This window comes from Salvelinus alpinus, chromosome 16 (genome assembly GCF_045679555.1).
Source record: "Salvelinus alpinus chromosome 16, SLU_Salpinus.1, whole genome shotgun sequence".
Lineage (NCBI taxonomy): Eukaryota > Metazoa > Chordata > Actinopteri > Salmoniformes > Salmonidae > Salvelinus > Salvelinus alpinus.
Window position 1 is genome coordinate 54,918,645 of NC_092101.1, and position 12,472 is coordinate 54,931,116.

General features: G+C 40.1%; 1 protein-coding gene across 1 annotated transcript in view; it reads left to right on the forward strand.

Moving 5' to 3' along the window:
- The first annotated feature begins 2,617 nt into the window (after positions 1–2,617).
- Positions 2,618–12,472, forward strand: part of LOC139541691 (gamma-aminobutyric acid receptor subunit gamma-3) — a 440,844-nt gene continuing 430,989 nt past the window's right edge. The window contains exons 1-2 of the mRNA XM_071346627.1: positions 2,618–3,093; positions 8,236–8,381. Coding sequence (XP_071202728.1) covers positions 3,041–3,093; positions 8,236–8,381 — 199 coding nt within the window. The 5' untranslated portion in view covers positions 2,618–3,040. The remainder of the gene's footprint in view (positions 3,094–8,235; positions 8,382–12,472) is intronic.

Consider the following 12,472-nt stretch of genomic DNA (forward strand, 5'->3'; position numbering starts at 1 on the left):
ACTCTGTCCCTCATGTGGTCTGTAGCCCGGCCTTAATTTGTATTCAATGGGGCTTATTTTCATAAAATAATGTATGTAAAAATGTGATGTTCCAATTTGTTCAGTTCAAAGCGATAAACATCCATATTGATGAAAACCTTGTTTCATTTATATTTGTACAAGATAAACATGATTTATTCAACCATGTCTTGTTTATAATAGATTTTTTTGCTAGATAAATGTTATCTAGCAGAGGTAAATGACAAATACCATGTATGCTGTATATATTGCTTGTAATTGATATCATTTAACGTCTAAGTATTACGTTTTTTTTACATAAATTGTTACGGCTGTATCGTTTTAAAACCCCAGTAATGTTGTAGGTCCATCAGACCCGTGAACATTGGGTGAATAACAAAAGCATGAACACCACACAAAGGTTAATGAACTAGGCTATAACGGACTAACAGTCTAATTGGAGTTGATGACATCACAAAACATAAAATACCGTAAATACACAACTTGAAGCAACCAAATATTTAGCCATGGAGCACGTTCTGATTGGCCAACGAGAGGTCAAGCCTTGACACACCCACAACTTGTTTATTCATCAAACCCCAGCCCTTTCGCCCCACTGCCAGCTACTGCGCCCATAATTCCAGTTGTGAAAATACCAAAGATATTTCTGACACCCAAACATATGAAGCTACCTCCTGCGCTAAGATTTACCATTGATTTAGGTTTGTTCAAATAGAGCCCATTGTCTATGTTCTATGGCTGTGTTTACACAGACAGACCAATACTGATCTTTTGGCAGTAATTGATCATTTTGTCCAATCAGATCGAGTTTCTGCCCATAATTGGGCAGCGTGTGTAAACGCAGCGTGTGAGGGCATTGTGACCAATTGGACCCTTTTATTTGCAGACAGTAAATCATACTGTATTGTATGAGTTGTAGGCCTAATATTGATCTGGCCTCACTGTTATATTACAGCAGATTCATCAGGTAGTATAATCAGCATTCCATTTTCTTTAACCTTTATTTAACTAGGCAAGTCAGTTAAGAACAAATTCTTATTTATAATGATAGTCTACCGGGGAACAGTGGGTTAACTGCCTTGTTCAGGGGAAGAACAACTGATTTATACCTTGTCAGCTCGGGGATTCGATCTAGCAACTTTTCGGTTACTAGTCCAACGCTCTAAACCACTAGGCTACCTGCCTTAACTCCTTAATCAAATAGATTCCAGAGGAGTAAACATGAATGATTACTACTTAGCAGGTTTGGTGGAGAAGGATAATCCAACAATTCACAGCTCAGTGGTACTTCACTTTTCTATTGGTTTTCCATTTCAATGTGGTTTTACTTAAAGGAGGAGGGGGGGGGGGGGGTATAGGTATAGGCGAGAGTTTAATATATTACTTTAGAGTTTACATTCTCTAGATTTATGACCAGAGTACACACCAATTCCGTGTGTTGGTGTTTTTTTGTTTTTGTTTGGATCGGTAGGTGGGGAGTCTCTCCCGTCTGCGTTTCTCTATTCAGCCAGTAGATGATGGTGTTCCGTACAGGGCTCCACGCTCCTGCATCAGTAGCCTACAGATTCAGAAGAATCCACAGAAATCAGCTACAGGAGGCTGCGCAGCCAGCCAGCCTGCCCGCCCGGATCTCACCTCTCTCTCTCTTTCGCTTATATTCTAGAACGTTACTGCGTGCTGGGGCAGCACTTTATCATTTGCTTTGTATAAGAGCCGAGAGTGAAACTCCCTCGTATTCAAGGTTCATTCAAAGAAAGTTCATTGTCAAGATTGTCTCGGTAGAAAGAGAAAGCGTGGGTGCCGCTAACTCAGCCGGTTACTGCTAGTCTGGCTCAACCCTGCAACGTGCGTCTCAGGAAGAGAGAGATAGTGGGTGTTGACTGTAAATGTGAACTTATTGTCCAAATATGATGACTAAACAATGGAAAGAGAAAGCTTGACATCTGTCTGTCATTGTCATTTAAATTGAGCTCCCGAGTGGCGCAGGGTTATAAGGCACTGCATCTCAGTGCTTGATGCGTCACTACAGACACCCTGGTTCGAGTTCAGGCTGTATCACAACAGACCGTGAGTTGGAGTCCCATAGGGCGGCGCACAATTGGACCAGTGTCGTCGGAGTTTTGCAGGTGTAGGCGGTAATTGTAAATAAGAATTTGTCCTTATTAACTGACTTGCCTAGTTAAATAAAGATTAAACAAAACAATGAATCCATGAGAACAGACCTATAGCCGCTGTCCATTTTCACATAAGTATTGCGTTCTGGCCTGAGGTGGGGACGACAGGTTCCCCACATATTACATCAATAATAGCAATGAAAAAGTCCCTTAAAAATACACTTGATATAGAAACCATTTTTGATCCATATGATGAGGTAGCTTGTAAGTTGTTGTTCCTATCCTACCTTATGTCTTATAGGGTGTAGCCGGGAATTGGAAACAGTATTTCTTCTGTTTGTTATTCGGCAACAGGACGTGAAGGGATACATGTATACAGAAAGGGCTATGGAGCATTAGAGAGACAGAGAGAGCGAGCGAGAGGGAAGGGGGGCTCTATCGAATGAATTGGGTCATACCCTAGTCATCGAGAGAGAGTTTGCGTCCCTTGCGTTGGCCGTCAGTAGGCCTATGTGTGTGTGTGTTGAGGGCAGATACTGAAGATGGCAGCAGCAAGTGGAACAACTTTAAGGAGGAATAAGAAGAGATAGTCTATTATCTGAAACAATTCATTAACGATGCTGTGAATTATTTTTTTTTTTAAACACCGGGCACCTGTCTATGGCGGATTTCGTATTTCACGTTGGATTATTAACTTTCTCCTCGATTTTAGCGCGAAGCACACGTAGGTTTATCTAAATCCGGAAGAAAGGAGAGGAATAAAGGACTACGGTGTTTTTCTTCCCACTCTGTGTAGAGGAATAAAGGACTATACCGGGGTGTTTTTCTTCCCACTCTGTGTCCTCTCTGAGCGCACTGTTCTGTCTCTGTGACACTCACGTTCAACTCGTAGGCATCTTAATTGAAACATGTCAGACAAATTATTGGTCTACCTCTTACTTCTGACAGTCTTTCATGCCTGGTAAGTGGTGATATATGTTTAATGTAAAATGTGCTATTTGGGTTCGGTGTTGATACCCCCTCAAATGTGTTGTTGGGGTTCGGTGTTGATACCCCCTCAAATGTGCTGTTGGGGTTCGGTGTTGATACCCCCTCAAATGTGTTGTTGGGGTTCGGTGTTGATACCCCCTCAAATGTGCTGTTGGGGTTCGGTGTTGATGCCCTCACATGTGTTGTTGGGGTTCGGTGTTGTTACCCCCTCAAATGTGCTGTTGGGGTTCGGTGTTGTTACCCCCTCAAATGTGTTGTTGGGGTTCGGTGTTGTTACCCCCTCACATGTGCTGTTGGGGTTCGGTGTTGATGCCCTCACATGTGTTTTTCTCCATGCAATATGCCACAATTAAGTTGATCGATAGCATCATTCATTTCTACAAGCCTGGACTGATGTGACATGATGTTTACTGAAACTTAATAAGAAATCGATTTGTAGCTTTTGAGAATGTAGCTTTATTGTCCAGCCAGTGTATTCTATTGAGTCCAACCTGTGCAGCCAGCCAGCTGTGCATCTTTGGATCTAGTACATTCATATTCCCAAGTATTAATGTTCCTGCTTTACCCTTTATATTGGTATTAATGTACCTGCTTATCCCTTTATATTGGTATTAATGTACCTGCTTATCCCTTTATATTGGTATTAATGTAACTGCTTATCCCTTTATATTGGTATTAATGTACCTGCTTTACCCTTTATATTGGTATTAATGTACCTGCTTATCCCTTTATATTGGTATTAATGTACCTGCTTATCCCTTTATATTGGTATTAATGTACCTGCTTATCCCTTTATATTGGTATTAATGTACCTGCTTATCCCTTTATATTGGTATTAATGTACCTGCTTATCCCTTTATATTGGTATTAATGTACCTGCTTATCCCTTTATATTGGTATTAATGTACCTGCTTATCCCTTTATATTGGTATTAATGTACCTGCTTTACCCTTTATATTGGTATTAATGTACCTGCTTTACCCTTTATATTGGTATTAATGTACCTGCTTATCCCTTTATATTGGTATTAATGTACCTGCTTATCCCTTTATATTGGTATTAATGTACCTGCTTATCCCTTTATATTGGTATTAATGAACCTGCTTTACCCTTTATTTTGGTATTAATGTTCCTGCTTATCCCTTTATATTGGTATTAATGTAACTGCTTATCCCTTTATATTGGTATTAATGTACCTGCTTTACCCTTTATATTGGTATTAATGTACCTGCTTATCCCTTTATATTGGTATTAATGTACCTGCTTATCCCTTTATATTGGTATTAATGTACCTGCTTATCCCTTTATATTGGTATTAATGTACCTGCTTATCCCTTTATATTGGTATTAATGTACCTGCTTATCCCTTTATATTGGTATTAATGTACCTGCTTATCCCTTTATATTGGTATTAATGTACCTGCTTATCCCTTTATATTGGTATTAATGTACCTGCTTTACCCTTTATATTGGTATTAATGTACCTGCTTTACCCTTTATATTGGTATTAATGTACCTGCTTATCCCTTTATATTGGTATTAATGTACCTGCTTATCCCTTTATATTGGTATTAATGAACCTGCTTTACCCTTTATTTTGGTATTAATGTTCCTGCTTATCCCTTTATATTGGTATTAATGTACCTGCTTATCCCTTTATATTGGTATTAATGTTCCTGCTTTACCCTTTATATTGGTATTAATGTACCTGCTTATCCCTTTATATTGGTATTAATGTACCTGCTTATCCCTTTATATTGGTATTAATGTACCTGCTTTACCCTTTATATTGGTATTAATGTACCTGCTTATCCCTTTATATTGGTATTAATGTACCTGCTTATCCCTTTATATTGGTATTAATGTACCTGCTTTACCCTTTATATTGGTATTAATGTACCTGCTTTACCCTTTATATTGGTATTAATGTACCTGCTTTACCCTTTATATTGGAATTAATGTACCTGCTTTACCCTTTATATTGGTATTAATGTACCTGCTTTACCCTTTATATTGGTATTAATGTACCTGCTTTACCCTTTATATTGGTATTAATGTACCTGCTTTACCCTTTATATTGGTATTAATGTACCTGCTTTACCCTTTATATTGGTATTAATGTTCCTGCTTATCACTTTATATTGGTATTAATGTACCTGCTTATCCCTTTATATTGGTATTAATGTACCTGCTTATCCCTTTATATTGGTATTAATGTTCCTGCTTTACCCTTTATATTGGTATTAATGTACCTGCTTTACCCTTTATATTGGTATTAATGTACCTCCTTATCCCTTTATATTGGTATTAATGTACCTGCTTATCCCTTTATATTGGTATTAATGTACCTGCTTATCCCTTTATATTGGTATTAATGAACCATGATGTTATATTGGGAATGGCATGATGTTATACCCTTTATATTAGGAATGACATGATGTTATATTGGGAATGACATGATGTTATACCCTTTATATTGGGAATGACATGATGTTATTCCCTTTATATTGGGAATGGCATGATGTTATTCCCTTTATATTGGGAATGGCATGATGTTATACCCTTTATATTAGGAATGACATGATGTTATATTGGGAATGGCATGATGTTATACCCTTTATATTGGGAATGGCATGATGTTATACCCTTTATATTGGGAATGACATGATGTTATACCCTTTATATTAGGAATGACATGATGTTATACCCTTTATATTGGGAATGGCATGATGTTATACCCTTTATATTAGGAATGACATGATGTTATATTGGGAATGACATGATGTTATATTGGGAATGACATGATGTTATACCCTTTATATTGGGAATGACATGATGTTATTCCCTTTATATTGGGAATGAGATGATGTTGTTCCCTTTATATTGGGAATGACATGATGTTATACCCTTTATATTGGGAATGACATGATGTTATATTGGGAATGACATGATGTTATATTGGGAATAACATGATGTTATACCCTTTATATTAGGAATGGCATGATGTTATACCCTTTATATTGGGAATGACATGATGTTATTCCCTTTATATTGGGAATGACATGATGTTGTTCCCTTTATATTGGGAATGACATGATGTTATACCCTTTATATTGGGAATGACATGATGTTATATTGGGAATGACATGATGTTATACCCTTTATATTGGGAATGACATGATGTTATACCCTTTATATTGGGAATGACATGATGTTATACCCTTTATATTGGGAATGACATGATGTTATATTGGGAATGACATGATGTTATATTGGGAATGACATGATGTTATACCCTTTATATTGGGAATGACATGATGTTATTCCCTTTATTTTGGGAATGACATGATGTTATACCCTTTATATTGCGAATGGCATGATGTTATACCCTTTATATTGGGAATGACATGATGTTATTCCCTTTATATTGGGAATGACATGATGTTATACCCTTTATATTGGGAATGACATGATGTTATATTGGGAATGACATGATGTTATACCCTTCATATTGGGAATGGCATGATGTTATTCCCTTTATATTGGGAATGACATGATGTTGTTCCCTTTATATTGGGAATGACATGATGTTATACCCTTTATATTGGGAATGACATGATGTCATACCCTTTATATTGGGAATGACATGATGTTATATTGGGAATTACATGATGTTATATTGGGAATGACATGATGTTATACCCTATATATTGGGAATGACATGATGTTGTTCCCTTTATATTGGGAATGACATGATGTTATACCCTTTATATTGCGAATGGCATGAAGTCTTAACATTGTCAACCTGTGCAGTAACATGTTGGAACAACAATAGGTTCCAGAAGACTATAAGATACATATCAGTCATGGTAATATTCTACAAATACGTACAAGATGTCTACCATATCCCTGTCCTTTATTTTTGCAATTTGTCGGATGTGAAACATACATTCAGCATATCCTTAGCATATTGTAGTTAAATCTATGCTCAACATATCACAGTAGGAATTTCAGGAAATTCCTCTTAAAAAAAATTAATGTAACCTTTATTTAACTAGGCAAGTCTGATAAGAACAAATTCTTATTTACAATGACAGCCTACCAGGGAAGAGTGGGTTAACTGTCTTGTTCAGTGGTGGAATGACAGATCTGTACCTTATCATCTTGGGGATTCGATCCAACAACCTTTTGTTTACTGGCCCAACACTCTAACCACTTGGCTACCTGCTGCCCCTAACACTAATACCATTTAACATTTTAAGCTTATGCCATCTTCAACATGTCTCATTTGTCATTAAGTTGACCTACGAACGTTAAACTGACTGTCAACACTGGAGCAGGACTATATGGTGCTTATAGTTAACAAGATCTGGGATATTTGTTCGTCAAATACTATTTTATTAAGCCACACTAATACCCTTTTATTAAGCTACATTAATACCATTTTACAGCTACACCAATACCCTTTTATTAAGCTACATTAATACAATTTTACAGCTACACCAATACCATTTTATTAAGCTATGCTAATATAATTTTACAGCTACACTAATACAATTTCATTAAGCTACATTAATACCATTTTACAGCTACACCAATACCATTTTATTAAGCTATGCTAATATAATTTTACAGCTACACTAATACAATTTCATTAAGCTACATTAATACCATTTTACAGCTACACCAATACCATTTTATTAAGCTATGCTAATATAATTTTACAGCTACACTAATACAATTTCATTAAGCTACATTAATACCATTTTACAGCTACACCAATACCATTTTATTAAGCTATGCTAATCTAATTTTACAGCTACACTAATACCATTTCATTAAGCTACACTAATATACTTTTACAGCTACACCAATACCATTTTATTAAGCTATGCTAATCTAATTTTACAGCTACACTAATACCATTTCATTAAGCTACACTAATATACTTTTACAGCTAAAATAATAAGCCATGCAAATGCACTGTGTTTAGGTTAGCTATACATTATGATTTCAGCAGTTCCTAAATGCTGTGCACTAATGTAGAGAGATGGTTTATTTTTTCATTTTTTGTTTCCACAATCTTAATTAGATCTCTTCTTTATTTTTGTAGTTCTCCAAAAATGGAATATGAAGAAGAGTATGAGGATGTTACCATGAACCAAAAGTTGGCTCCGAAGACCACGGAGGCAGACACCACAGAGATACTGAACAATTTACTCAAGGAATACGATAAGAAGCTACGGCCAGATATTGGAGGTAAGTCGCTGGCTGATATGGATAAAGTGTGCCCCTTTAAACTAGTGGTGCGCTGCGACCGCTGTCCAGGGTGCTGAATGCAATGCTGTGGTCAGTGCGCTGTCCAGGGTGCTGAATGCAATGCTGTGGTCAGTGTGCTGTCCAGGGTGCTGAATGCAATGCTGTGGTCAGTGTGCTGTCCAGGGTGCTGAAAGCAATGCTGTGGTCAGTGTGCTGTCCAGGGTGCTGAATGCAATGCTGTGGTCAGTGTGCTGTCCAGGGTGCTGAATGCAATGCTGTGGTCAGTGTGCTGTCCAGGGTGCTGAATGCAATGCTGTGGTCAGTGTGCTGTCCAGGAGACTGACAAACTGGCAGTTGTGCTGCGCGTACACTGCTGTTGAAAGTATATGATTGCACTGTCCGTGGTGCTGAAAGTGTGTGCGATCATCGGTGTGGAGCTGATGTGTGCCGTACACTAGGGACATTAACCATTCACCCCCCCCCCCCCCATACCACGCAGAAGGAGTATCACGTAATAATTGATGATAAAACATTCATTCTGAGTCCAAAAGTAGTGCGCTGTATAGGAAATAGGGGACCATTTGGGATGCAGCCATGGAACTGAGCTAGACTCATTACAGAGTAGTGAGTAGGAAATACAGGTTAAGTCCAAATAGAGCTGCAGGTTCTGGTTTTATGATGTGAGAGGCAGGCAGGCAGGAAGTGAGATTTCTCTGTTGGAGAGTAGTGTCTTGACTAATGACATAGATCAATGTGCAGGTGAAAATGTGAAATAATAATAGCATATGAACACGTCATAAGCGATGGCAAAATGTGTAGAATTACAAGAAAATGTGCTTTATTAATGGTCAACTTTGAGCAGGAGAAATGGTCCAACTCCTCCTGTTTCTCTATTTCTCAACATAAATGGGGTTGTGCCTTTGGTGGTTCATCGACGTGTCATTCTGGTCATGCACGCCTCGACCGACTAAGCTAGTACCTCAGCTAACTGAGGTATGTAGCAGCGGGGGCCGGCCTCAGCTAACTGAGGTATGTAGCAGTGGGGGCCGGTCTCAGCTAACTGAGGTATGTAGCAGTGGGGGCCGGCCTCAGCTAACTGAGGTATGTAGCAGTGGGGGCCGGCCTCAGCTAACTGAGGTATGTAGCAGTGGGGGCCGGCCTCAGCTAACTGAGGTATGTAGCAGTGGGGGCCGGCCTCAGCTAACTGAGGTATGTAGCAGTGGGGGCCGGCCTCAGCTAACTGAGGTATGTAGCAGTGGGGGCCGGCCTCAGCTAACTGAGGTATGTAGCAGTGAGGGCCGGCCTCAGCTAACTTAGGTATGTAGCAGTGGGGGCCGGCCTCAGCTAACTGAGGTATGTAGCAGTGGGGGCCGGCCTCAGCTAACTGAGGTATGTAGCAGTGGGGGCCGGCCTCAGCTAACTGAGGTATGTAGCAGTGGGGGCCGGCCTCAGCTAACTGAGGTATGTAGCAGTGGGGGGGGGGGGGGACAGGAAGCTGTAGCGATTGGTAAGAAATGGCACTTATGTAGCCAAATGTCTTATTCGTTCATATTGTTTTTGTTTTTAAGCATTAAATGACACGGTATGACATTGCAATGATCAGTTATCCTCTTAGACGTAATGGCAAAATGTAGATTTCTGCCTAAATAGACATGCCCGAAAGTAACTGCTATTCATGTGTAATTACATGATTCTGACATGCCCATATTTGGAAAGAAGACATCTGGAGGATTATGAGGAAATGATCAAAAGATAGATAGAAGTTACATAGTTCAGAATTCACAAGATCAAGCACACACTAAATAACGTTTTTTTATTTTTTTATTTTATTTTGAAAGTAATCCTTTATTGACAAGTTATACGTGAATTATTGATGGCCAGAGCTGTAAACACACCAAAAAATGGAATTGATAGACCTAACAACTAGGAATGGGCAGATGTTTTTAGTAAGTGGTGTTAGGTGTGGTCACGGGACGTTTCCAAGTGTCCCTACAGTGGCGTATGTCTGTAAATTAGATCATTCCAGTGCTCTTATATATTTGCAATCCCTAAATGCTATTTGTTCAGTCTAAAAACACAATTTCTACCATATCAACCTCACGCCAACATTGTGGTGGTGTCATGGGGTATCCAGCGTACATTCAAGTGTCGTTTCAACCTCTCCAAAGTGTCTGAATGTGGTAATTGAAATGTTTCTGCCCACTGGATGTGTCTAAAAGCTATTGTTTACTATAAAAACGAAATTTCTACAACACCAACCTCTCTCAAACATTGTGGTGGTGTCGAGGGACATACTGGGGCTATCCAAGTGTTTTCATCATATGTTTGATGCGTGAAGATACAGTCACTCAAATCAAATCACAAATCACATGCGCTGAATATAACAGGTGTAGTAGACCTTACAGTGAAATGCTGAATACAACAGGTGTAGTAGACCTTACAGTGAAATGCTGAATACAACAGGTGTAGTAGACCTTACAGTGAAATGCTGAATACAACAGGTGTAGTAGACCTTACAGTGAAATGCTGAATACAACAGGTGTAGTAGACCTTACAGTGAAATGCTTAGTCACAAGCCCTTAACCAACAACGCAGGTTAAAAGAAATACGAGTAAGAATAAGAGATAAAAGTAACAAGTAATTAAAGAGCAGCAGTAAAATAACAATAGCGAGACTATTCACAGGAGGGTACCAGCACAGAGTCAATGTGCGGGGGCACCGGTTAGTTGAGGTAATATGTACATGTAGGTAGAGTTATTAAAGTGGCTATGCATAGATGACAACAATAGAGAGTAGCAGCGGTGTAAAGGGGGGGGTACAAAAGAGAATAGCAGCGGTGTAAAGGGGGGGGAACAATAGAGAATAGCAGCGGTGTAAAAGAGGGGGAGCAATAGAGAATAGCAGCGGTGTAAAAGAGGGGGGAGAACAATAGAGAATAGCAGCGGTGTAAAAGGGGGGGACAATAGAGAATAGCAGCGGTGTAAAAGAGGGGGGGAACAATAGAGAATAGCAGCGGTGTAAAAGAGGGGAACAATAGAGAATAGCAGTGGTGTAAAGGGGGGGGGGGACCAATAGAGAATAGCAGTGGTGTAAAGGGGGAACAATAGAGAATAGCAGCGGTGTAAAGGGGGGGGACCAATAGAGAATAGCAGTGGTGTAAAGGGGGGAACAATAGAGAATAGCAGCGGGTAAAGGGGGGGGTGACCAATAGAGAGTAGCAGTGGTGTAAAGGGGGGGGGACCAATAGAGAATAGCAGCGGTGTAAAAGGGGGGGGTGACCAATAGAGAGTAGCAGTGGTGTAAAATGGGGGAGGGGACCAATAGAGAATAGCAGCGGTGTAAAAGGGGGGGGGACAATAGAGAATAGCAGCGGTGTAAAAGGGGGGGGTGAACATTAGAGAATAGCAGCGGTGTAAAAGGGGGGGGGGGGACCAATAGAGAATAGCAGCGGTGTAAAAGAGGGGGGGAGCAATAGAGAATAGCAGTGGTGTAAAAGAGGGGGGGGAACAATAGAGAATAGCAGCGGTGTAAAAGAGGGGGGGGAACAATAGAGAATAGCAGCGGTGTAAAAGAGGGGGGGGAACAATAGAGAATAGCAGCGGTGTAAAAGGGGGGGTGACCAGTAGAGAGTAGCAGCAGTGTAAAATGGGGGAGGGGACCAATAGAGAATAGCAGCGGTGTAAAAGGGGGGGTGACCAATAGAGAATAGCAGCGGTGTAAAAGGGGGGGGTGAACATTAGAGAATAGCAGCGGTGTAAAAGAGGGGGGGAACAATAGAGAATAGCAGCGGTGTAAAAGAGGGGGGGGAACAATAGAGAATAGCAGCGGTGTAAAAGGGGGGGGGGACAACAGAGAATAGCAGCGGTGTAAAAGGGGGGGGGGACAACAGAGAATAGCAGCGGTGTAAAAGGAGGGGGTGACCAATAGAGAATAGCAGCGGTGTAAAAGGGGGGGGGAACAATAGAGAATAGCAGCGGTGTAAAAGGGGGGGGAGCAATAGAGAATAGCAGCGGTGTAAAAGAGGGGGGGAGCAATAGAGAGTAGCAGCGGTGTAAAAGAGGGGGGAACAATAGAGAATAGCAGCGGTGTAA